Raw genomic sequence first — 26704 nt, 5'->3', positions numbered from 1 at the left:
GTGCCCGTGTGCCCCCGCGTTCTCGCACACCTTCCCCTCCAGCCGCTCTGTCACCACACGGAGCTCGTTCCGCTCCTTCTCCACCTTCTCCAGGCGGCTCTTCAGCTGCTGGATCTCATCCTGCATGGGGGGGGGAGGGAGTAGCAGGGGGAAGGCGGGGGGGGGGGGCACGTACTGCGTGACTCAAGTGTCCACGAGCGATGTCTAAGTCTGTACACAGCGTCTCCCTCGAGCCCTTGCAAGGTGTCCCTGTATCCCGGTTTTCCCCCGTTGTCTCGGTGTTGTTTACCTCTGTCCCATGCTCTCGAATCAATCTTCGTGTCTTGTAACCCCGCCACGAGTCAATGTGTCCGGGAGCAAGTTGCCCCGGGGCCTCGCTTTTTAGATTTTTTTTTTTAATTCCGCCCCGGGCCTACGGCCACCACTGGGCGGCCCTGGCCACAGGCTCTGACACTTGTTGCTGTGTCGCAGTGTCCGCTTTGGACCGTGTCCCCATGTGCCCGTGTTCCACGTTTCAGAATCAGAATAGTTACTTATCCTGGAGGAATCCGATGAGCTATGAAGCCCTCTCTCTCTCGCAGATGTCCACTTTCACTAGCTCTGTGCCCGTGTCCCTGCGTCTATGCTTCCCCGAGTCAGGTGTCCCCCGCCGTGTCTCTGTTTCCTGTTTTCCCCGCGTCACTCACATCGCGCGAGCGCAGCGTCTCCTCCGTGATGTTGACATGCACGAGGGGCAGCACGTAGGTGTAGAGCCTCCACCAGAGCCAGTCGCGCACCGCGCCTTGCTTCCTCACGTTCCGCTGGATGCAGCGGATCGCCACCGCCTGCACCTGCACTCACAGCCACCACCACGCCACCGCTGACACAACTACACCACCACCACGACCACAACCGCACCACCACGACCGTCACCGCTCCACCACAACCGCACCTGCTCCACAACAATAACCACAACCGCACCACGACCGCAACCACTCCGCCACCCTCGTAACAGCACCACCACAGCCGTGACCAATCCAACACAACCGTATCTCCTCCACCGTAACTTGTAACTACACCACTGCAACCGCACAACCGTGAAAGCACCGCCAGCTATCCACAGCGACACCGCCACTACGTTTTGGACCACATTCCAAACACTGCGTAACTACACCAAAGCTGCGACGTCACAACTGCAACCGCAACCACACAACGTACAGACAACCGCCTCCCCCACCCCCACCCCCCACCGCCCTCTCTACGTACAACACCGCACACTCACAACACCGCACCGCAACTGGCGAGCGCGGCACGCACACCTTGCGCTTCTTGTGCTTGACGCGGGCCAGGTATCCGCGGCACGCGGCCTGCAGCAGGGTGATGTTGTGGCCAACTCGGTGCTCCCGCTCGCGCTCCAGCCGGCGCAGCACGCCCGCCCGCATGAACACCTGCACGCGTTTCACGGCACGTGCACGCGGTTCACGGCAAGCGCACGTGCGCCAAGCGCGCGCAGCGCACACATCTTCGTGGCCATACGCCACGCAGATGGCGCGCACCAATCGATCGATATGAATCCCGCACAGGCAGACGAGCACGCGACCTATACGGCACTCCGTACGAGAGACCACAGTGATCTACATGAACCCCGTACCTCCAGTACACCGTACACAGTGTGGCTGCGAGAGTGGTTGCGTGGTTCTGTACCTGGGTGTGGCCCAGTTGGTAGCTGCTCCGATCCAGCTCCAACTGCTCCAACAAGTCTTTAACAGCCTGCACAACGCCCCGGCCGCACCACACCAATTACACATCATTACACCCCACCCACAACACCACAATCACTGCAGCACACCATTACAACACACCACTGCAGCACACCGCCAGCGATCACCTTCTTCTCATCGGTGACGACCCCCTCGTCGGGCACGGAGGGGTGGGGGGCGAGGACGGAGAAACGGCGGCGCAGCTCGGCACAGTCGACGCGCTCCGGGAAACCTGGCACCAGCGCGGCACAACCAGAGCGCCACGTCACAACCACGACACCAGCGCGTGCCCCATGAGGACACGGGCACAAGCGCCGCGGGGGGGGGCCCTGCGGCCGGCACTTGCCCCAGCGGTCTACGAAGGTTACACGGGGTCACCTCCGTCTTAGTATCCGTGTGGGCGAGCTCGATCACCTTGCCGGTGCAGACGCAGGGCGTCCATGAGCCGGGACGCCCGGAGCTGGGTGCGAAGGTGCGGGATGTCACACGGCACCACCACGTCCTGTGCAGCAGAGCGCACGGCGTCACAATGCGCAGCACGCCGGCACCCTCGCGCCCCACGCCAGCATCCCTCGCCCCACACCAGCCCGCTCACGCGCGTGCGTGCCCACACACCTGTGTGGCGGTGGCGTCGACGCTCGGCGACGGGGAGAGGCACAGGATGAAGTGGGAGCGCGCGCGGCGCAGCGTCTCCACCAGCGCTTCCTGCATCGCCACGCGGACACGCGGACGCACGCGCGAGCCGAGATCACCACACGCGCGAGCGGAGATCACCACACGAACGACAGAGATCACCACACGAACGACGGAGATCACCACACGAACGACGGAGATCACCACACGAACGACGGAGATCACCACACGAACGACGGAGATCACCACACGAACGACGGAGATCACCACACGAACGACGGAGATCACCACACAAACGACGGAGATCACCACACGAACGACGGAGATCACCACACGAACGACGGAGATCACCACACGAACGACGGAGATCACCACACGAACGACGGAGATCACCACACGAACGACGGAGATCACCACACAAACGCCGCGAACGGACGCACGCCCACGCAACGTGAACACCGCGTACGCGGTGCGGGCGGGGGTCGGAGTTCCACAAACGTTCGAGAGGGCTTGATGCTCGGGCCGACGAAAACGACGACGTTCCGGCGAAGGTTGCGGTCAGTGTTCAGACTGCCCTTGTTAACCATAATACGTGTCGTCTGCTTCCACTCACAGCCGACAATCACTCGCAAGAGAAGGCCATTGGCCAGTTTCACGCGACCAATATTATCCATAAGCGCGGTTTTTGGGTTAGATTTCGTAAATGTAAATGTGTCCTTAAACCCGCAACCCACCACTCAAAACAGCCAATTCATGAGGCATCGAATTTCCATGTTTCATTTATGTGACAAACGTTACTAATTGGCTGTCTCGGATGGTGGTTGCAAGTTGAACGCGCTCTAACCCAAAAATTTCTATTAGGCCATTGGTGTGCAGCTGTCACGGTCCAAATTTGCCAAATTTTAAACAATTACACTGCAAATGACTCAAGTGGGATCAACAGCAATAACAACCACCATTCGCCACCAAGTGGCGATGGCGCTACCACTTTGAGGTCACAGTGAAGCGTCGAAGGATCACTGGCAAGAGGTCACGGGGGACAGACCCAGGTGGTGCCATGGGTTGACTGACTGAGATGACTGGCAGATGAACTCAGCTGTTACTCCCCGACTGTGCCAACCATTAAGGCCAGACACACACACACACGTGGTGTTATTGACAAAACGTGTCGAGTTGTCTTGTTGTCTGTGCACCCAGCTGTGCCAACTCACGCGCACGCACACGGTAGCAACATCGCGCTCTCCTTCGGTACCGCCACAGCCTGCACGCACGGCGGTGCGGTGCGCCACTCACCACCTGCAGCTTGACCTGTATGGGCGCCGATTTCTTGCGGGCGGCACCGGGCCCCGTGCTGAACGCCTTGCGGACGCTGGTGGCACGGCGCAGCGCGGGCTGCGAGGCGCCGCCGAGGCCGGCGACGGAGCCCGACAGCACGGCGCCGCCGGTGCGCCCGCCCAGGAGAACGCCGACGCTTTTCCTGCGCGCGCCGAGACGAGGCACCACACCGGCGTCGTCTCCCGGCAAGGGCATAAAACCCGCGCGAGGTCGCCCCAGCCCCCCCCCCCCCTCCGCCCCCCACCGTGGTGTGCGTGAAGTTGTGGACCTAGCAGGGCACTGAGTGCCGCGACGACACCGTGGCTAACGGTGGTTGTGGTTGTTGCGGTGGTAGTGCGGTGCGTCACCTCGACGTGTGGGCGAGGAGGCTGCCTGCCCTCTGCCCACACTGGCTGGCAGCGCGTGATTGGCTGATCCATCCCCTCGTGTCGTACGTGACCAGGTGAGCCCCGTCCGCGTGGGCCAGAGACACGAGCAGGGGGTGACCGGGCACCCGCCTCGCACACCCGCCTGTACACACATATACACAGCACACCCGGCTATACACACACATACACACGCCTGTACACACAAACACACCCGCCTGTACACACATACACACAGCACACCCGGCTATACACACACACGCCTGTACACACATACACACAGTACACCCGGCTATATATACACACACATGCCTGTACACACATACACACAGCACACCCGGCTATATATACACACACACGCCTGTACACACACACAGCACACCCGGCTATATATACACACACATACACACACCCGCCTGTACACACATACACACAGCACACCCGGCTATATACACACACACACACACGCCTGTACACACACACACAGCACACGCCTGTACACACACACACAGCACACCCGACTATACACACACACGCCTGTACACACACACAGCACACCCGGCTATACACACACACACACACAGCACACCCGGCTATATACACACACACGCCTGTACACACATACACACACACACACACGCCTGTACACACATACACACAGCACACCTGGCTATATACACACACACACCTGTACACACACAGCACACCCGGCTATATACACACACACACCTGTACACACACACAGCACACGCCTGTACACACACACACGCCTGTACACACACAGTACACCCGGCTATATACACACACGCCTGTACACACACACACCTGTACACACACAGTACACCCGGCTATATACAAAGACAAAGAAAATAAAGATCCCCCGTGTAGCCTTAACAGACTGTTGGGGCAAGTGCTGTTAGCGAGCACCTATGAAGGCCGGCACGGCACACGAGGGGGTGGGTGGCCAATACCACGCCCGGCCGCTTTTGTCTCTCTGGTACTCAGGTACTCATTTGAGGCTGAGTCGACCTAGGGGAGGCCCAGGACCGGTTCAGATCACCATCACCGGTGTTTGCCGTGAGCGGGAATCGAACTCGGGCCGCCGGGTTCGTAGCGCACCGCGCTGACCGCTACATGAACGCTCCCCCCTAAACCACACACAGACACACACCCCCCTGTACACACAGAGCACACCCAACTATATACACACACACATACAGCACAGTCAGCTATATACACATAGACACCCGCCTGTACACACACACATAGAGCCAGCACGCACACACTATACACACGCACACAGAGTATGCACGCCTATGATAGTGAATCACCGCTATCGTTCTCACCTCTTTTCTCGCTGCCGAAGTTCGTGAAGAACCTCTCCATCATGGCGGCCTCGTCAGACGAGGTGTTCATCATGGCCTCCTCGTCCAGCAGCCACAGCAGTCCCTTTGCTTCCTCCGCACGGCCTCCTCCACCCCCTCCTCCTCGTGCCTGCACAGCAACAAAACCACACGTACACCATCACCACCATGCGTACACACCATCACCACCACCACCACCAGTACACACCATCACCACTACGTGTACACACCATCACCACCACCACCACCACCAAGCGTACCACCATCACCACCACCACGCGTACACACCACCACCACCACGTGTACACACCATCACCACCACCACGTGTACACACCATCACTACCACCAAGCGTACACACCATCACCACCACCACGCGTACACACCACCACCACCACGCGTACACACCACCACCACCACCACGTGTACACACCATCACCACCACCACGTGTACACACCATCACCACCACCACCACGTGTACACACCATCACCACCACCACGTGTACACACCATCACCACCACGTGTACACACCATCACCACCACTACGACCAGCACGTATACACTCCAGAACCACAACCGTGTGTACACACCATCACACAACTACAGCCAACACCACTGCGTGTACACACCACCATTACCACTGCCGCATGTACACCAACACCACCTCCACCATAGCCACCACCGCCGCGTGTACACTCCATCACCGTGTCTACACACTACTACCGTGTGTTCACCCAACCACGCACACCACACACAGCAGCACGCGCCAATACCTGCGTCTGGCTAGCCGGCTGGTCAATGGCAGCGATCACTGCTGGCGCAGACAAGTCCAGGTCCTCCACAGACACCTCCACACCCTCCTGTAACACACCACACACCGCGACACCACGTTACACTGACACTCATCACTATCGCCGTATTCTCCGGGTTTCTGAGACCCTCCGGGACGTTAGACGCACCTCAAGAGTTACCGGATTGCCACACGCGTTCCTTTAAAACACGGAGGGGAAAAATTGCATTCGTTGGTTGAAAACATCTTCATCTACAGAGGACCGCCTTAATCTGCAGAGCTTGGCCAGTTGTTGTGAAGCGCCGGCTCACCGCGTCGCCGCCGCCGCTGCTGCTGCTGCCGCTGCCTTTCCCACACCTCTGGGTCGTTCCGTCTCTCTCTCGGAGCGCGAGCGAACGCCGTGCGGCGGCGGCGCTAGCGGCGGCACAGCGTTAAAGACTTGGAACCGAACGAGCTGTACCAACTGCCACGCGTGTGTGCGGTGCGTGCGGTGCGTGCGGTGCGCGGGGAGCGCTCGTTCTCACCTGCCGGTAGGTGCGGACCTGCGAGTCCACGGTGCGCTCGCGGAACAGCTCCAGCAGCCGCTCCTGCAGGTAGTTGACGCACAATTCCTGGAAGGTGGCGGCGCGCGGCGCCGACCGCGCCGCTTCCGCCGCGTGATTGGCGTGGCCCGGGGGGGCGCCGGCGGGCCCGGGGGACGAGCCGCCGGGCGTGGAAGGCGTCTGCCACCCCGGGGCGTCGACGAGCATCAAGGAGGACACGGTGTTTTGGGGGGCGCATCGCAGCGACCTGCGGGGGGCGCCACACGCTTTTGTAGCTCCGTCCACCGAGCCCCCCCATGCACGGCCGCGATGGACGCGAAGTGAACGATCGAGATGAGCCCGTCCCCAGCTGGTATTCGGCGGAGTGCACGAGGTCAGTGGAAGGAATTCCAGGCTTTGACAGCAGGCATCTCAAATAGAGCCCGACCTTCTTAGCTTAAGCCCTGCCCTGTGGTATAGTCCATTAATTTGAATGCGGCCCAACATTTATTCCTCTTTTTCCACTTGCACATGCGAACCGTGCTGGGTCCGTGCCGAGCCAGCACGATGCGGTATCTTACCTTAACGGAATTTATATAGTGACTTCACCAAGGCGCTTTACAAAGAATTCACAACGGATAGCCGGGCAAGGGCTTAAGAAGATGAAGGAGGCAAGAGGAGGGGGATAGGAGGGGGCTGTGGTGGGGGGGGGGGGGAGAGGGAATGGCCGTGTAGGCCGACTGACCGGTTGATGATGTTCACGACGATGTTGAAGAGCTCTCCGTAGAGGGCAGACGCAAGCCCGGCCACGCAGTCCTGCGGGGGCAGCCTCACCCCTACGAAAACACGCACCGCGTAGCACAAAGACGCCCCCCCGTGTAGCCTTCAACAGACCGTTGGGGATAGCGAGCATCTATGAACGCCCCGCACGGCGCGCGAGGGTGTGTGGTGTGGGCAGCAGCATGCCCCGGCCGTCTCTGTCGCCCCCAACGCTGATGTTGACACACTGCAATAGGCACTCATTTAAGGCTAACGTATGTACGTATGTTTAACTTCTTACGCACCGCACGCGGCCAACCGTACTCATCGGAGGTGTGGGGGAAGTTCTAAAGAAAGAGTCTTTAATCTAGAGCAGGGGTCCCCAACCCCCGGGCAGCGGACTGGTAACGGTCCGTGGCCTATTAGGAACCGGGCCGCACAGCAGCAGGAGGTGAGAGCGGTGAGTCCGCACGTGGCCCGCCAATTATTTTATTATTTACCACTTCCGCCCGCGCCTCTTTCCCGCACTGCGCACTTCTCTCAGTCACAGTGTTGGCAAGCCCACAAGTTAACCCCTAGTAGCCACAATGAGTAAAAAACAAACGTCGCTGGAGAGCTTCTTTGAAAAGGGGAAAAGACCCAATGATGAAGACCCCCCCCGGTCCGTGAAAAAATTGTCTTCTACGAAGCCGGTCCATGGTGCCAAAAAGGTTGGGGACCGCTGATCTAGATGACGATTTAGAAATGGCATAGCTCCAGTGGCTTCCTAATGTCGAAAGGAAGAGCATTCCAGACGGCCGCAGAAGCGCATCCGAAAGTGCGCGAACGTGGGTGTGAACAGCGACGCGGGCGTCTAACGCGTGTAGCGTACGCGCCGAGACGGAGCGGTCGGTGCGGTGTGAGGTTCTTGTTGGACATGGTGTGTGCGGAGTGTGTGTAGACCGTGTGTGCGTCTGAGCACTGTGGAGTGTGCGTACATGTTGGTCTGTGTTTTAAGTTGTGGGCATGCTGTGTGTGTGTATCAAAGCGTGTTTTTGTATAGGTGCTGTGTGTACTGTAGGTACTACTGGCGGCGTATACTGCAGGCTGCGTGTGCCGTGTGTGCCGTAACACGGGGTGTACCGCTGTGATCGAAGACGGCCTCCGTGAGCTGGTCAACTGCGCAGCCCAGAGCTGCAGCAGCACGGTGAGCGGACTCTGAGCTCGAGAATGCAGCCTCTGCACGCACAATACGCAGCACACACACACACCATGTGGCGCGCACACACGCACACACCATGTGGCGCACACACGCACACACCATGTGGCGCACACACACACACACCATGCAGTACGCACGCACACACACACCTTGCGGTGCACACACACACCATGCGGTACACACACACACACCTTGCGGCATGCACACACACACCATGCGGTACACACACACACCTTGCGGTGCACACACACACCATGCGGTACACACACACACCATGCGGTACACACACACCTTGCGGCATGCACACACACACCATGCGGTACACACACACACACCTTGCGGTGCACACACACACCATGCGGTACACACACACACACCATGCGGTACACACACACACACACCTTGCGGCATGCACACACACACCATGCGGTACACACACACACCTTGCGGTGCACACACACACCATGCGGTACACACACACACACCTTGCGGTGCACACACACACCATGCGGTACACATACACCTTGCGGTGCACACACACACCATGCGGTACACACACACACCTTGCGGTGCACACACACACCTTGCGGCATGCACACACACCATGCGGTACACACACATACACCATGCGGCACGCACACACAGACACCATGCGGCGCACAGACACCATGCACGGCTGAGGGTGTGCAAGGTGAGGTGCGCTAGGTGAGGCGAGGTGAGGCGAGGTGAGGGCGAGGTGGCGCACCGCTGAGGGTGTGCGAGGCGCCCAGGTGGTAGATGGTCGCCAGGACACGCCAGACTCCGTTCTGCTCCTCGGCCGAGAAGCCCAGCAGCTTCATGGCGGTGACGAGGCGCGAGAACTGCAGAGACAGCCTCGTCCGCTCGTCCTGCGCACCGCCACAACCACACCGCCACAACCGCCGCACCTCCGATTAGCGCGGGTTGACTACGTACGGTGCAAAAGTAGTTCAACACACACGCGCACGCACGCACGCACGCAACGGCTCAATCACAACGACCGCTTCAACGCAACCGCCCCAACCACGCGGAAAATCAGGGAGAAATAAAGAGGGCGGGTTCTTCTTCTTTGGTTCTTTCGGTAAAGTCACGTAGAATGAGAATAAAATAATAAATTAATAAAATAAAATAACACAATAATATTCTCACGACGTTTCGGCCACAACACAAGCGGCCTTCATCAGGTGAAGGGACGAGACTGTCTGGTAGGACAGCGCTGGAGTGCCCACTCCCGTGGCAGGGTGGCACCGTGGCAACCCCACGTGCCCCGCAGCAAGGAGGGCCTGGGTTAAACGACCTCGGACTCGGGAGCCGTTCTGCGCGGAGTCTGTACCTTGCTCCCCCCGCTGTTGTCTCCGGCCTCTCTGGTTTCCCCACCAAAGCTAAAACACACGCACGGCTGCCACAGGCGTTTGGCCGAGCATCCCAATACTGGGAGGGCCCTCTTGGGAAAAAAAAAGTATCTACAGAGTTAGTTTGGTTTTCTGGGGTAAATAGGTAATTATTAGGTGTTGGGGCGGGGGGGGGCGGGGAGAGGGGTGGGCAGGGGCAGAGGTACCTTGTGTGGGGGATTGATGCTGAACGCGTGGTCTTCGCTCAGCGTGTGCAGGCTCAGCTCTGAACTGCAACACGCCATGACACACACGCACACGGTACAGAGACAAAGGTCACCCGCATCGCCTTGAACAGGCCGTTGGGGGCGGGCGAGCGCTGTTAGCGAGTAACACCTACGCAGGCCGGCGCGGCACGCGAAGGGGAGGGTGGCCTGCGCCGCGCCCGGCCGCCTTTGTCTCCCCAGTGCTGATGTTCACACACCACCGTACCAGGTACTCGTTTAACGCCGAGTCGACCTCGGGGAGGCCCGCTGTTTATTGATCGTGAGCGGGAATTGAGCTCGGGTCGCCGGGTTTCGTAGTGCAGCTCGCGAACCGCTACACTACCACTCCCCATTGCATGCACACAAAGATACAGATCCCCCGTATATCCTTAACAGACTGTTGGGGCAAGTGCTATTAGAGAGCACCTATTAAGGCTAGCAGTTTGTCCACAAGAGGGTGATGCGGCAAACATCATGCCCAGTTGCCAGTCTCCACACCTAACCAGATTCTCATTTTTGGTCGAGTTGACCTAGATGAGGCCCAGGACAGGCTCAAATTCCATTTTTCAGAAATTTGTAGCCAAAGGCAAGAATTACTGCATCACTACCCAATAGTGAACTCGTACTACACGCAGTACCCGCAGCCACTACGCACTCATAAACAGTGCTCACACACAGTACGCACTCACAAACAGGACTCACACACAGTACGCACTCACACACAGTGCTCACACAAAGTACGCACTAACAAACAGGACTCACACACAGTACACACTCACAAGCAGTGCTCACACACAGTACACACTCACAAACAGTACGCACGCACAAACAGGACTCACAGTACACACTCACAAACAGTGCTCACACAGTACGCACTCACAAACAGAACTCGCACACAGTATGCACTCACAAACAGAACTCACACACAGTACGCACTCACAGTGCTCACACACAGTACGCACTCACAGTGCTCACACACAGTACGCACTCACAGTGTTCATACGCAGTACACACTCACACACAGTGCTTATACACAGAGTATGAATGCAGCAGCTAAAAACTAGACCAACAGCAGTAGGAAGGCCCAACTCCCATCATGCCTTGCGTGCATGCCGCGTGACCACCACATTGCATGTATGTGTATCCCAGCCCGCACTTCCAACGGTTTCTCATCGATTACATTTCTAATTTTCTGGATTTTAATTAAACAACGCCGGCCCGAGTGGTCCCGGCGTGCGAGTGCGGACGAGCGTGAACGAGCGCGCGTGAGCGTGCGCCCACCGCAGTGCCGAGTCAGCGCCGGCCAGCAGCTGATGGAACACGTTGAAGGTTTCCTCTCCCGCGGGCCACCGCGTCACGCGCGACCGCTCCAGCAGCATGGCCTGCGCGGGCGACACGCGGAACAACGCACGGCGTGGTGAGACGCGCGGCGTACAACGCACGACACCGCGACAACAACAACAACTGCAACACGCCACTAAGTGGCAGGTGACGTGACCGCAGCACTTGTGCCAGGGTAAGGGGGCAATTTCAGGTCCCGTGAAGTGGTGACGCATCATGGCGGTATTGGGTAAACTGACCGAGATGGCTGGCTGATGGACCCCAAGTGCAACCCCACCGCCTGACAATGTTGGGGCAAGTGCTGTTGGCAAGCGCCTATAACGCCGGCACGGCACACGAAGGTGCGAGTGGCCGGCACCACACCCTAGCCGCCTTTGTCTCTCCAGTGCTGACGTTCATACACCGGGTTGACCTAGAGGAGGCAACCAGGACCTGTTCAGATATTCGCCACTGTTATCGGTCGTGAAAGGGAATCGGACTCGGGTCACTGGCTTCATAGCGCAGCGCGCTAACCACTGAACAACCGTTCCTCCCACTCCCCAAACACACGCACGTGCTGCGTGCGTGCGTGCACGCGCGACCGTCTGTGAGACCTGGATGCTTGCGCTGGCCAGGGCGCCGGCAGCGTCGAAGTCCAAGGAGAGGATGTTGCAGTGGCGCGACGAGTTGGGGCTGCCGCTCACAGCCGCGTGGCCAAAGCTCTCCAGCAGAGTGAAGGCCGCCTGCAGACGCTCCGCTGCACTCACACACACACAGAGAGACACTCGGGCACGTGGAGACACACAGACATATACACACAACAACAACAACCGCCATTCGCCACTAAGCGGCGGTGACGTCACCACGGCGCTTTGTGCCAGGCCATGTGCACGTTGAGGCCACGTGAAGAGTCGAACGCCCGCCGGCAGGAGGTCACGGGCAGACCCAGGTGCCACGGGTCGACTGAGATGACTGGCCGACGCACCACCTGTGCCCCCCTACTGTGCCAACTATACACACACACACACACACCCAGAGACACTCAAGGCACGCGGAGACGTGCGGACATACACACACACGCACACCCCCAACGCGTGGCGGCCGTCGCCCCACCTGTGATGCTGCTGTGGCCGCTGGCAAGCACGATGGTGCAGAGCGCCGCGTGCTGCAGCGCGGTCGTCTTGCCCGACCCCACCGGCCCCATGCACACGATGGACTGGTCCCGGCGCGAGGCCAGCATGGTGCGGTAGGCGGACCGTACTACCGCAAAGAGGTGCGGCGGGGGGTCCTCGCCGCCCAGGCTGCGGAACAGGTGCATGACCTACACCAAGCGGCGGCAGTGGGGGCGAGGGGGAGGGGTGGGGTGGGGGGTGGAAGGGGGTCGGGGGGTCACAGAGGCAGCGGATTAAACGGTCGTAGGCCCCCCCTGACAGCGCCGCCGTCGCCAACGCACGCGAGTGGCCACGCGAAGCTTCTCTGAGGTGTGGGCGAGTTTGGTTGAGGTGGGGGTGAGTGCGAGTGAGTCACAATGGTGTTGGTGAAGTGAGGTGTGTATGGAAGATGTGAGGGGTGTGTATGGAAGATGTGAGGGGTGTGTGTGGATGATGTGAGGGGTGTGGCGTGATGTGTGCGTGTCCTGTGGGGGTGGGTCCAGTAGGGTGTATGCGTGTGTGGTGTATGTGTGTGTGTGGTGTATGTGTGTCTGGTGTGTGTGTGTGTATTCAATAGGGTGTGCGTGTATTAATATCCGATGGGGGGTGTGTGTGTATATCCGGTGAGATGTGTGTGTGTATATTCGATGGGATGTGTGTGTGTATTCGATGGGATGTGTGTGTGAATATCCGGTGGGGTGTGTGTGTATGTGCGTGTATTCTGTAGGGTGTGTGTGTGTGTGTACATATCCGGTGGGGTGTGTGTGTATATATCCTGGGGTTGTTTGCGTGTGCTGGCAAAGCAGGGCGCAAAACTCACCTTGTCGGAGTAGGTGTGTGTGAGGGAGCCCGGGTGCACGCACACCAGGTGCTCGCCGGCGCGCGTGTGGAGGAGGCCGTTGCCATGGCGCTGCCGAAGCGTGTGCAGCACCGAGCTCTCGTTGAGGAAATGCAGGCCCGACACGTCCTGAGAGTGGTCCCAGCTCTCCGGCGACGCCTGCATCGCCGTCGACACCGCCGCCGCCACCACCACCACAAAAGTTTCCACAGAGCCACAACAGGCACAAACATGAACACACAGACACACAGTCGCACACAGCCACAGTAGTCACACAGTAGCAAAAACAGCAGCCATAATCGTTACAAAACACACGGCGAGAGCAACACAAACACACGCACTATCACAGCAGTCGCACGGTCCACGTTGTTCCTGTATTCCCATGTTCCCGTGTCCCCACGTCCCCACGTTTCCCATATCCAAGTGTCCCGGTGTTCATGTGGCTCCTGTGGCTGTCACCATGCCCTCGTGTTCGCATGTCCCACTGCACTCGTATTCGCATGTCCCACTGCCTACATGTCCTCATGCCCCTCCCCCACCGCCCGTGTCACCACGCCCCCTTAATATGGTGACGCTAGGAACCCGCGTCCCCTCTGTCTCCCCACATCCAAGCGTCCTGGTGTCCCTGCGCCCCCGTGTGCCCGTCACCTTCTCCAGATCATCTTCGTCCACCTCCACGGTGGAGCCGTTGTGATCGAGACGCACGCGGACCCGGCCCTCGCCCGCAGGGCCCAGCATGCGCGCTGCTCATGCGCACACAGCGAAAAATAAATAAAGACAAAGATCCCCTGTATCGCCTTAACACACTGTTGGGACAAGTGCTGTTAGCGAGCACCTATGAAGGCCGGCACGGCACACGAAGGGGTGGGTGGACAACACCACGCCCGGCCTACTTTGTCTCCCCAGTGGTCGATGTTTACACGCAACACCAGGTACTCGTTTGAGGCCGAGTCAACCTAGGGGAGGCCCAGAACTGGTTCAGTTAATCGTCACCGGTGTTGGCCGTGAACTCGGGTCACCGGGTCCGTAGCGTGTATGTTTATATCTCACTGCTCTCCAGAGCAGTGACATATACACACACACGCACAGCCAAAGAACCCCCGAATAGCAATTAACGGACCTCTGGGACAAAATGCTTGTTACAGAGCAGCCATGAATGCCACGAAGACTCACCCAGGGTGAAGCCTTGCTGATGAACAACCCAGACGCGGTCCCCTCCCCCAGAGGCGGGCTCCCCCCCAGCCTGCGCGCGCACACACACACACGGCCACAGACACGCGTCAACGTACACACAACAACAAACACACAACAAAGACCCCTCCCCATGTAGCCTTTTTCAGGCTGTTGGGGCAAGTGCTGTTAGCGAGCACCTATGAAAGCCGGCACGGTGCACGTGGGGGAGGTGTGGCCAGAACCACAACTGGCCGCCTTTGTCTCCCCAGTGCTGATGTTTTACACCACACCGGGTACTCAATTCAGGCTGAGGCCCGATCCAGGCCGAGGCCCAGGACTGGATCAGACATTCGCCACCGACAGAGCGGGGATCAAACTCGGGCCTGCGGTTTCGTAGCGCGGTGCGCAGACCACTGCACCACCGCTCCCCCTATTAAAAACACACACACGCACGCACATGCACGTACGCACGGATATGCATGCATGCATGCACGCACGCACGCACGGACACACGGAACCTTGACGGTGCAGAAGAAATGGTAACGACATCATCACACGCCTTCACACACACACACACTTACAAGCCAGGAAGTGACGCGAGCACACACGGCAGAGAGCCGACAGAAGCCCGTCTGCGCAGCCTCCGTGTTATGAGAGGGAGTGCAGGAAAGAGATGGGGAGAGGCAAGAGGGAGAGAGAGAGAGAGGAAGCGATTTTAAAGCACTGCTTGCGGTCCCGGGGGGAACCGGGGCTCGGTTCGTGGCAAGAGCCAGGCCACGTCCGCTCGCGCTCGTCTAGCAGAGATGACAGCGGCTTCAGCGCTCGATAGATTTGTGCCCGAGATCGGAGATGTTAAAATGCCAAGCGCTGCAGTTTGGCTTACAAGCACCACCATATTATTATTACTATTACGAACAGATTTTTGGGTCGGGCCACGTAATGGTCCGGGTAAATTTGTGTCATTATCAACCCCTGCACCACCCGACGCACAGCCAAACAAATTGTCTTAAGTCACGCAAACAAAAGTTTAACGATGCGCCAATTGTTACCGTTTCGGCTGACTCACCGGCGAGTTGAAATTAAAGCTAGCGTTACTGTGAACACAAACAGGAAGTGAATTAGTGAAGCAGAACAAGGATGAATCCTGGCTAAGGAAAAACAGCCAGGGATTTTCGAAGGCTGGCCAGCAATGGGTTATGGGTGAGACCACACAACATCAAGCGTCCCATAATGCACCTGGCACTGGCTTCCTTGTGTGTGAGCTCGCACATGGGAGAGTGTGTGAGCTCACACACACTCACACGGGAGAGTGTGAGCTAGCACACACACACAAGAGCACGTGAACTCACGCACACGCACAAGAGCACGTGAACTCACGCACACGAGCACGTGAACTCAGACACACGCACAAGAGCACGTGAACTCACATACACGCACAAGAGCACGTGAACTCACACACGCGCACAAGAGCACGTGAACTCGCACAGAGGAAAGCTTGCGAACTCACACACACGCGGGCAGCACCACGGCCGCCCCCCCCCCGCACCCTCGCAGCGTTCACCTCGTCCGCCCTGCGAGCGCTGGCGCTGTCGGGGATGTCGAGGCAGCAGCGCGCGATCTCACACAGCTCCGGCGCCGGCTGCACGCGCAGCGTGATGAGCGTCCCAGCCGCGCGGATCACGGCCACCAGGTCCTCGCGCGAACGCCCCTCCACGCTCACCTCGTCGATCGCCAACAGCCGATCACCTGGCAGCAACGCTTGCCACGCGCCACCTGCAACCCCGGCGGTGGTGGCGGTGTTAGCTACTGATTCTTCATTGATATTTGGGTTGTTGCCGTCACTATTCCCAAACTTTATCCCGGTTGCGCTACCGGCATCGCGTCTCCAAGTATTATCTCTCGGACAACTCGCAGAGACGGTAAGAATCTTCGTTTTGTAGTAACAAATGACGCACAGAAGCGCATATCGTACCTCTGAGATCCCTTCAAGCGACTTTGGTCCATACAGACACACACGGCAGAGGGCAACACTTCACACTCGCTCTGCATATGAGAGTAAAGTTTACTGGATGACAGTCAAACCGAGACCATCAAATCACTGCACTTCGGTAACTGCTTCAATCACAGGCGGTCGAAACCTGGATTCAAACCCAGGATCTCAGCGGCGTTGGCTCAGCGTCTCTCCGACCTCTCGAGCCACCCGGCAGTTCCTGGCGAATCTCAACTGCAAGGGGCGAACACAGGGCGAACGTCGCGGCGAGGCCGGCGGTCACCTTCGGGTGCAGAGTTCGCCGCGGAAGCGGGGGCGGCCGGGTGCGCGGCGGTGGAGACGGGCGGGTCGCGCGCGCCGGGCTCGGCGTAGTGCACGGTGCTGCGCTCCCCGTTGGCCCCCACGAGGTACGCGCGCCGCAGCGAGAAGCCAAAGTCTCCGGCCGGGCGGCGGTGCAGGGTGATGTCCCGGGGAGGCAGCAGCGCCGGGGTAATGCGCACGTCCGGCACGGGCAGCGCCAGCTCCTTCTCCCGGCACGCGGGCACCGGAAAACTCACCTGCGTGGCGTACACACCATCGTCGCCCACCGTCACAGAACCGCCAGCCGCTGCCACTGCCCTCCAGAAGTGACGTCAAGTGGCATCGGACGACATCGCTATCGTTATTATTATTTGCAGAGATACATTTTGCCATTGGAACACATGTACACCCTCGGAAATCCCCCAAAAATCCAATTGCCCTCGGCGGGGGGGGGGGGGGGGGGGAGTGGAGGAGGTCCGGAAAGCAGTAACGTTGCGTGCGCCAGCGAACGCGTCACCTCCGCTGGAGCGCTGGGCCGGGCCGCTCCATCTCCTGCTCTCGGTGCAGGAGTCGGGCCTTCCTTCCGAGCCGGCCCCGGCTTCGTCGCCATCAGCGGGACGTCTGTCCTGCTCACCGCCCCCTGCGCGGCGTAGCCTGCGCCGCTAGCACCCGCCGCCGAGGGCGGCGCCGCGTCAGCCTGGGCTGCGTCGACCGAGTCCGGCCGCCGGAGGCTCGGCCGAGCTTTACCGATCGAGGGCTGGGCAGCAGCCTCCTCCTTTCGAGTCCAAGATGCGCGCTTGGGCGCCAGCACGCCAAACACCGACGCTCTCTGCAGGACGTGGCTGGGGCAACAGTGGTGGTAGCAGTTATGGCGACAGTGGTAGTAATGGTGATCGTGGCGGTGACGGTGGCAGTGACGGTCAAAGTGATGGTGGCAGTGATGGTAATAGTGAAGGTGATTATAACGATGGTGGTTACCGTATTGATAGCAAGGGTGCTTGTTGCAGTAGTAGGAATATAGTAATGCTCGTAAGGGTGGTTGTTGCTGTTGTTGTAGTGGTGGTGGTGCTTGTGGTGGTGCTTTTGGTGTGCATGGAAAGGTGGGGCTTGTACCTGCCAGATCCCTCGTTGGAATCCTCGAACCCCTGCAAGCGTGACGGGTGAAAGGAGCAGAGGTGCGGAGAGAGGCGGAGATGCGGGGAGAGGCACAACCATGACAAGAGACGGCCGACGTCAAGGGCGGAAATAGTTTAACGAACAACACGAGTTAAAAAATATTCAAGCGGCAACGAAAATTCATGGCGCGACGATATTTCACACGAACGAACGATACGACGACCATGGATACATTTGGCTGCCGCTATAAATTTCCACATGATTAGCCACTTCGTTGAGCTATCGTCTGTGGCCAGGATGCTTGCGAAAAAGAGCTATGTAGATCGCTCAGTGGGCTTTACCTGGTAAAATAAAATCGTTTAGTTTATTGTCATTCGCAGTACCACTGCATCGTCGCAACTCTCGCGGGCGCCGAGCCCCTCCTGGGCATCTGTGAAGAAGAGCTTTGTAGCTCATCGGATTCCTCCAGTATCAATAAATATTCTGATCTCACCTTGGAATCGCGATTGTTCTGCAGCGGCGGCTGCTGCTGCGAGGAGATGGAGGACGATGACGAGGAGGTGGAGGAGGAGTTCTCCCCTCGGCGCGACGACCTCGTCAGATTAAAGAAGCCCCTCTTCAGTCCAGCTTCCTCGAGCCTGCGAGGTGACGCAGGGAGCACGCACGGCGCGCAGACCGAGAAGTAAACACGCAGCAAGGCCGCCAACTCTCCGCGTGTGAAGCGAAGAGCACCCCCCCCCTTCCACAGATTCCATCCCAGCGTGGACGTCCACGGCAAACTCCTCCAAGCCGTTGGCTCCTTTGGCAGCGGACGCGGCGTCGGTCGTCACGGCGTCGGTCGTCACGGCATCGCCGGGGCGGCACCGCCCTCCCCGCAAAGGAGGGAGGGGGAGACCGGACGTCGATGCAGGCAGTGTGGGCCACAACTTCCCCGACACAATGAGCACGCAAACTTGTCGAATGTGCAAGCGCGCACGCACGCAGACGCAAACACATACGTCCAAACGCAAAAAACTCAACTCACTCGCACAAGTACAAAGTTAACCCCTTAGCCTGTGCGAGGTGCTGGGGAAGGTCTCTCTCGTGGTGATGTTTACAGATCTCACCAGGTACTCTGTTGAGGCTGCGTCGACTTCCGGGAGGCCCGGGACCAGTTCGGATAATCGTCACTGGCTCTTGGTGGCCGTGACCAGGAATTGAACTCGGGTCGCCGGGTGCATAGTGCGGCGTTGCTAACCGCTGGGCCACCGCTAACCTCACTTTTTTTGCGTGTTTAGCTTGTCCTTCCCCACACATCCGATAAGCACGGTTGGCTACATACCGTGCGTATAGAGTTCAACATACATACACAACAACAACCGCCATTCGCCACCAAGTGGCGGTGATGTCACCACGAGGTTTGTGCCAATCTATGCGCACGCTAAGGCCAGGTGAAGTGTCGACCGCTCGCTGGCATGACGCGGGACAGACCCAGCAGGTGCCATGGGTCGACTGAGATGACCGGCCGACGCACCGCCTGTGCCCCCTACATACGCACTCACGTGCGCACACGTACACTCGGCCTCACCTCTGCAGGTCCTGCTGGCTCATGGCAGGAGCTGCCGCCTGGGATTCTCCCCGCTTGCGCCGCTCCTTCTCTCCCTTCTCTCCCTTCTCCTTCTTGTCCTTGCGGAAGCTCGGAAACATCTTCGGCTCGTCCTAAGCTCCCCGGAACACCGGAGCTGTCGTCTCTGAACGCGTCGTCCTCGCCGAGTCCCGAGTTAAAATGCGACCCCCGGTGGGAGGCGTCGCCAGACTGGAATGCTGAGAGAGCAGCCGACGGGCGAGGCAGGGCGAGGCAGGGCAGGGCGGCCGTCGCGTCGGGGACAAGGCGGGCGGACGAGGCAGCAACGACGACCGAGTCAGCTCTTCCAGCAAAAACCTCGTCGGGTCACCATGACGACCGGGGGGGGGGGAGGCTCTCTCTCTCTCTCTCTCTCCTCCGCACGGAGCTGGAGACATGGGGGATACCATCACCGTCGCTATGGTCAACATCGTCACGACCATCACCGCCATAACACCTTCGTCAATATCAATACCATTACCATCAAGATAACTATAACCATCGTCACTACCGCAACCAACGTCACTCATAGCACCATCAATACCATCACCACCATCACTGTCATCACCATCATCACTACAATCACCACTATAACGAATATTACCATACCACCATGACCATCATCAATACAGTACGATCACCAATATAACCACCATTACACTCATCACATTGCCAAGTGAAATCGTAGGGCATAACAGATCACGACCTTCATTATCACCATCCACTGATAAAACTCTCACCATGACGATCGCTGCCAACACCATCAATCGTCAGTAACATCACTTCACAGTACCACCCTGGATCACTTCAGCCTGTACAGCCCCGGTGGCTCAGCGGTCGGGCGAGCGGCCTGAAATTGAAACGTCGCGAGCCACTCAACCTGCGATCCTGCCTGGGGCGGTTGACTCAGCCCATCATCCGTTCGGGGTCGAAAAAACAAGTACAGATTTGTTTTTTTTTTTGGGGGGGGGGGGGAAATCAACAGTGGTTGTTGGCGAGACTCGCCCCCGCCGTAGGAATGCGGAATTTCCACCATTGGCCCAGGAGAGAAGCACCAGTGCCTCAATGGGCAGGAAATTACTTGAGTTAGACTTTTGTGGCGATGGCTCACGGGACGGCTCACGGGACGCCCTGGGGGTACTGGCGAGCACAGTGCCTCCTCCATCTGCGATGGAGCCGCCGCTGCTCACACACATCTCGCACGCGCCATGTGCAGCGGGACACGGGGGGATATGGGGATCGGCATGTGGGGGAGTGGCCCGGGAGGGGTGAGATTGGGGGGACGCCAGAGGCAGGAGCGGGAGGCATTGCGGGCTTCCGCATACCAGATGCCTAAACGCACGCCAGGATTCCGCCGAGGATTATACATGCCGGGTCATGCAGGGCCTACGGGAGCGTTGCCCGCCGAAGACGAGAACGCCTGACGTAACTGAAGGGAGATGAGCGGCGCTCACGGCCTCATCGCTGAGGGCGTGCGGGACGACCTCTGTGGAGTCACAGAGTTGGGAGCACGCTACTCCGCAAGTTTGCAGCGGGGTCGTGGATGGGGGGCTGTGGACAGCAGAGATTGACGAGGTGATGCCTTGCAAAGGGGGAACCAGAGACGCGTGGGTTGCAGCAACAACAGCCAAGAACGAACGGTATAGCCCTATCTAACCGGATCAAGATGCCGCCGCGGCTGAAGCTGCTGGTGCCGGTTAGCTCTACTCAGAACCAGCTACTTGTACACACGCCCTCTCACGGACCAAACCAGACAACAACAGAGAGAGCCCTCACATTAAAACCGCTTCTTGTTGTTGTGTTCGGTGGGTCGTCCGATTGGCACGGTTGGCTACGTGTGGGCGCAAATTGAAGTTCAACACAAACATCAGAAACGGGCCCCGCATTCGATTCTTAAACCCCCTCGAACCAAGGAGCCAAAGGAGCCACCAGCACCCCCGGAGCCATCTCGCCAACCCCGACCAGCAGCCACACGGCCGCAACCACGGCACCAGCCCCGCGCACTCGCCCTGACCCCCAAACCGCGCGTCCGTGGCGCTTTGCCAGCCCTCTTCTCATTTTGCGTTTCGCTTTCATGTTCTGCGCCCTACGGCCACCGTGCAGCCGCACTCACAGCACGCCGCTAAGGAGGCAGAAGCGGCGTGCGGTGCGCGGGAGCGTCGGCGTTCCGAAATGCGGGAGTTGTGTGGAGTTTGGTGGGGGTTGGTGGGGGGTGGTGCATGATGAACCTCTTTCGCGCCCGTGCGTGGCTGATCGCAGCTGCGGGGTTAAAGACAACAAACTAAAAACGCACGCAAAAAGAAGCAGCTTGCGTGTAGGGCGAATGTAGCGAGGTGCGAGGGATGTGGGGTGCGAGTGTGGCGTGAGAGTAGGAAGTGTCGAAGGTGAGCAGTGTGGGGAGTTCATTCATTATTCATTAAAGGTTTTTGGGTTAGATCGCGTTATGTATAAATGTGTCGTAACCCTCCACCACCCGACATGGCCAATCAGAAAAAAAAGTGTCACGTTGACAAAAGACAAAATAGTTCAGTACTTTAGCCCACCGGTGTGTTGAAGAGTGAATCCACAACATATACAGTTTGAGTACGACGTTTCGCTGGTAATTACATCCAGCATCATCGGGCAATTCGCCAGAATGTGTGGGGAGTGTGTGAGTACAGTGTAGTGGGTGTGGGAGTACCGTGTGGGGAGTGTAGGAGTAGTGTGGGGAGTGTGTGGGTACAGTGTGGGGAGTGTGAGTACAGTGTGGGAGTGCAGTGTTTGGAGTGTGAGTGGTGAGTGTGTGAGTAGAGTGTGGTGAATATGTGGGTACAGTGTGGGGAGCGTGTGAGTGCAGCATGGGTACAGTGTGGCAAGTGTGAGTACAGTGTGGTGAGTACAGTGTGGTGAGTACAGTGTGGTGAGTGCGGTGTGGTGAGTGTGAGTAGTGGGGAGCGTGTGAGTGCAGTATGGGTACAGTGGGGCGAGTGTGAGTACAGTGTGGTGAGTACAGTGTGGTGAGTACGGTGTGGTGAGTACAGTGTGGTGAGTACAGTGTGGTGAGTGCAGTGTGGTGTGTGAGTACAGTGTGGTGAGTGCAGTGTGACAAGCGTGAGTACAGTGCGGTGAGTACAGTGTGGTGAGCGCAGTGTGGTGAGTAGAGTGTGGTGAGTAGAGTGTGGTGAGTGGAGTGTGGTGAGTGGAGTGTGGTGAGGAGTACAGTGTGGTGAGTGTGCTAGTGTGGTGAGTGTGGAATGTCGGCGATGGAGCGCGTGGGGGAGTGGTGCCGAGCGAGGAGCGGCCAGGGGCGTGGACGAGGGAAGGAGGGAGGCTGAGCCCCGCGTCCCTCACTCCCGCGGGGCCACAACTCTCCTCGGCCTTCCCCCTCTCTCGCAGCCCAGGGCCTTCCTCACGGGGGGGAGGGGGAGGGCGCCTCACGGGGCCCTCTCGTCGGAGGGCCGGGGTGGAGGGAGGCAGTGGGCCCCCCCCGTAGCCCCCCCCCTCCGCTGTAGCCCCCCCCACCTCTGTAGCCCCCCCTCTGTAGCCCCCCCCTCTGTAGCCCCCCCTCTGTAGCCCCCCCTCTGTAGCCCCCCCCTCTGTAGCCCCCCCTCTGTAGCCCCCCCTCTGTAGCCCCCCTCTGTAGCCCCCCCTCTGTAGCCCCCCCACCTCTGTAGCCCCCCCCTCTGTAGCCCAACCCCCTTCTGTAGCCCCCCCTCTGTAGCCCCCCCTCTGTAGCCCCCCCTCTGTAGCCCCCCCCTCTGTAGATCCTCCCCCCTCTGTAGCCCCCCCCCCCTCTGTAGCCCCCCCCCCTCTGTAGATCCCCCCTCCCTGTAGCGCATCCATCCACGATGACGGCGAAAAGGGGAGAGGGGGGGGGGAGCGGGCTCCAGGGTACGTGCAGGGGGGGGGGGCAGAGGGGGATAGAGGGGGGGGGTGCAGAATTGCGAGCGGCAGAGGGGGCGCAAGAGGAACTGGACGTGGGGGTGAGGGGAAGTGGCGGTGAGGGGAGTGGGCGGTGAGGGGAGGGGAGGTGAGGGGAGGGGGGGGGAGGGGAGGGAGGGGAGGGGAGGGAGGTGAGGGGAGGGAGGGGAGGGGAGGGAGGGGAGGGGAGGGAGGGGAGGGGAGGGGAGGTGAGGGGAGGGTGAGGGGAGGGAGGTGAGGGGAGGGAGGTGAGGGGAGGGAGATGAGGAGAGGGGAGGGAGGTGAGAGGGGAGGGAGGTGAGGGGAGGGAGATGAGGGGAGGGGAGGGGAGGGAGGGTGAGGGGAGGGGAGGGAGGGGAGGGAAGGGAGGTGAGGGGAGGGGAGGTGAGGGGAGGGAGGTGAGGGAAGGGAGGGGAGGGAGGGGAGGGAGGTGAGGGGAGGGGAGGGAGGTGAGGGGAGGGGAGGGGAGGGAGGGTGAGGGGAGGGGAGCGAGGGGAGGGGAGGGAGGTGAGGGGAGGGAGGTGAGGGGAGGGAGGTGAGGGGAGGTGAGGGGAGGGGAGGGAGGGGAGGGGAGGGAGGGAGGGAGGGGAGGGGAGGTGAGGGGAGGGGAGGGGAGGGAGGGGAGGTGAGGGGAGGGGAGGGAGATGAAGGGAGGGGAGGGAGGTGAGGGGAGGGAGATGAGGGGAGGGGAGGGGAGGGAGGGGAGGGGAGGTGAGGGGAGGGGAGGGAGGGAGGTGAGGGGAGGGAGGGGAGGTGAGGGGAGGGGGAGGGAGGGGAGGTGGAGGGAGGGGAGGGAGGGAGGGTGAGGGGAGGGGAGGGGAGGGAGGGAGGGAGGGAGGTGAGGGGAGGGGAGGGGAGGGGAGGTGAGGGGGAGGGGAGGGAGGGGAGGGGAGGGAGGGGAGGAGAGGGAGGGGAGGGGAGGGAGGGGAGGGAGGGGAGGTGAGGGGAGGGAGGGAGGGGAGGGGAGGGAGGGAGGGAGGGTGAGGGGAGGGGAGGTGAGGGGAGAGAGGGGAGGGAGGGAGGGTGAGGGGAGGGGAGGGGAGGGTGAGGGGAGGGAGGGTGAGGGGAGGGAGGTGAGGGGAGGGAGGGTGAGGGGAGGGGAGGGTAGGGAGGTGAGGGTGAGGGAGGGAGGGAGGGTGAGGGAGGGGAGGTGCGGGGAGGAAGGGAGGAGAGGGGAGGGAGGGAGGAGAGGGGAGGGAGGGGAGGGGAGGGAGGGAGGGAGGGGAGGGAGGGGAGGGGAGGGAGGGGAAGGGAGGGAGGGGAGGGGGTGAGGGAGGGGAGGTGAGGGGAGGGGAGGTGCGGGGAGGTGAGGGGAGGGAGGGGAGGTGAGGGGAGGGAGGGGGAGGTGAGGGGAGGGAGGTGCGGGGAGGTGAGGGGAGGTGAGGGGAGGTGAGGGAGGTGAGGTGCGGGGAGGTGAGGGGAGGGGAGGTGCGGGGAGGTGAGGGGGGGGAGGTGAGGGGAGGGGAGGTGAGGGAGGTGAGGTGAGGGAGGGGAGGGAGGGAGGGAAGGGACGATGAGCAACAGAATCGGGACGTGGTATCAGGGTGTAGACTCGGGAGTGAAATCAGGGCGGATCAGAGAGGGATCGGGCCCTGGGAGATACCGGGTGGGAAAACGGAGGGATCAAAAAGGGGGAGGGGATCAAGGTGGGGAGGGGATCAAGGTGGGAGGAAATCAGGACCTGGGATCAGGGGGTGGGGATCAACGGGGGGTGGGGATCAAGGGGGGGAGGGGGGGATCAGGACCTGGGATCAGGGGGTGGGGATCAAGGGGGGTGGGGATCAAGGGGGGGTGAATGAGGACCTGGGAACAGGGGGTGTGGATCAAAGGGGGATCAGGACCTGGGATCAAGGGGGAGGAAATCAGAACCTGAGATCAGGGGGTGGGGATCAAGGGGGGTGGGATCAAGGGGGGGTGGGGATCGAGGGGGGGGTGTGAATCAGGACCTGGGATCAGGGGGTGCGGCCCAAGGGGGAGGGATCAGGACCTGGGATCAAGGAGGGGGGGGGGTGTGAATGAGGACCTGGGATCAAGGGGGAGGAAATCAGAACCTGAGATCAGGGGGTGGGGATCAAGGGAGGGTGGGGATCAAGGGGGGGGGGGGGGTGTGAATCAGGACCTGGGATCAGGGGGTGCGGACCAAGGGGGGGGATCAGGACCTGGGATCAAGGAGGGGGGGGGGGTATGTGAATGAGGACCTGGGATCAGGGGTTGGTTGTTCCGCGTCGCCTCGGCCGCTACCTCCGCCGTCTCCGCTGTCTCCGAACGGAAGCGAGGCCCAGGCCGACTCCGCGACAACTTCCGCCACTCGAGGGGGGCGGGGCAAAAACCCCGCCCCTGCCCCGCCCCGCGCAACGTCATCGCTCGCGCATCCAAGGGACGACGGACCGACTTAATGACATCATCGGCGCGCCACTGAGATCATGACGATGACGCAAGGGTAACCGCCGTGACGTCATCGCGCCAGAGACATAGTTCATAGTTCCATTTATTTGGTATAGCCCTGTGAGCCATTCGGCTCTTGAATCGGGTGCAACCGCAATAAACAAAAAAAACAAAAACATGAACAAGAAAAACATCTTAAAGTGAATGCGGCCGTGACGTGCACATTTTCGGGCGTGTGAACAAAAAAATAAAAATGTTCTTACTGTGGTTTTCCCACCTGATGATGATTGCCTGCGTTGCAATCGAAACGTCGTGATTTATTTTATTTTACACCTACTACGTGACTTTACCGAAAGAACCAAAGAGTAAAGAGGGTTTGATTCCCCGTGGGTGACGTCGAAGGCTCGCTGCTGGCAAGAGGTCACGGGGGGACACCCCAGGTGGTGCCATGGGTTGACTGAGATGACTGGCAGATGAACACAGCTGTTATTGTGCCAACCATTAAAGCCAGACACACACACACACGTGGTGTATTGTTTGTGCATCAGTGCCAACGCAGCAGCAGCAGCATCAGAAACAGGGAACCTTGTCTTTGGTTTGAAATG

At 59.7% G+C, this 26704-nt stretch overlaps 1 protein-coding gene across 3 annotated transcripts in view; it reads right to left on the bottom strand.

The window, feature by feature from the left end:
* The window catches only part of LOC116941926 (unconventional myosin-XVIIIa-like), a 47291-nt gene extending 21230 nt beyond the window's left edge, over nucleotides 1-26061 (bottom strand). Inside the window, exons 1-30 of one of the 3 annotated variants that reach the window (XM_032953304.2) lie at nucleotides 25913-26061; nucleotides 19779-20202; nucleotides 18705-18849; nucleotides 18209-18240; nucleotides 17613-17937; nucleotides 17079-17352; nucleotides 16367-16578; nucleotides 15387-15446; nucleotides 14806-14875; nucleotides 14281-14375; nucleotides 13615-13791; nucleotides 12757-12964; nucleotides 12258-12400; nucleotides 11605-11705; nucleotides 10285-10348; nucleotides 9454-9595; nucleotides 8630-8725; nucleotides 7494-7584; nucleotides 6752-7016; nucleotides 6211-6297; nucleotides 5419-5566; nucleotides 4055-4217; nucleotides 3666-3849; nucleotides 2355-2444; nucleotides 2154-2241; nucleotides 1868-1971; nucleotides 1684-1749; nucleotides 1299-1427; nucleotides 687-830; nucleotides 31-120 (exon numbers count right to left, since the gene is read on the bottom strand). In XM_032953304.2, the coding sequence (XP_032809195.2) occupies nucleotides 31-120; nucleotides 687-830; nucleotides 1299-1427; nucleotides 1684-1749; nucleotides 1868-1971; nucleotides 2154-2241; nucleotides 2355-2444; nucleotides 3666-3849; nucleotides 4055-4217; nucleotides 5419-5566; nucleotides 6211-6297; nucleotides 6752-7016; nucleotides 7494-7584; nucleotides 8630-8725; nucleotides 9454-9595; nucleotides 10285-10348; nucleotides 11605-11705; nucleotides 12258-12400; nucleotides 12757-12964; nucleotides 13615-13791; nucleotides 14281-14375; nucleotides 14806-14875; nucleotides 15387-15446; nucleotides 16367-16578; nucleotides 17079-17352; nucleotides 17613-17937; nucleotides 18209-18240; nucleotides 18705-18849; nucleotides 19779-19897 (3912 nt within the window). In that variant the 5' untranslated portion in view covers nucleotides 19898-20202; nucleotides 25913-26061. The remainder of the gene's footprint in view (nucleotides 1-30; nucleotides 121-686; nucleotides 831-1298; nucleotides 1428-1683; nucleotides 1750-1867; nucleotides 1972-2153; nucleotides 2242-2354; nucleotides 2445-3665; nucleotides 3850-4054; nucleotides 4218-5418; nucleotides 5567-6210; nucleotides 6298-6751; nucleotides 7017-7493; nucleotides 7585-8629; nucleotides 8726-9453; nucleotides 9596-10284; nucleotides 10349-11604; nucleotides 11706-12257; nucleotides 12401-12756; nucleotides 12965-13614; nucleotides 13792-14280; nucleotides 14376-14805; nucleotides 14876-15386; nucleotides 15447-16366; nucleotides 16579-17078; nucleotides 17353-17612; nucleotides 17938-18208; nucleotides 18241-18704; nucleotides 18850-19778; nucleotides 20203-25912) is intronic. The other 2 variants (XM_032953312.2, XM_032953322.2) reach the window with 2 other exon arrangements.
* Nucleotides 26062-26704: the final 643 nt, after the last annotated feature.

Source organism: Petromyzon marinus, chromosome 1 (assembly GCF_048934315.1).
Source record: "Petromyzon marinus isolate PM22_M1 ecotype Great Lakes invasive population chromosome 1, UKy_Petmar_22M1.pri1.0, whole genome shotgun sequence".
NCBI classification, from domain to species: domain Eukaryota; kingdom Metazoa; phylum Chordata; class Hyperoartia; order Petromyzontiformes; family Petromyzontidae; genus Petromyzon; species Petromyzon marinus.
Note: the sequence above shows the minus strand (reverse complement) of the source record. Positions and strands in the feature narration are given on the sequence as shown.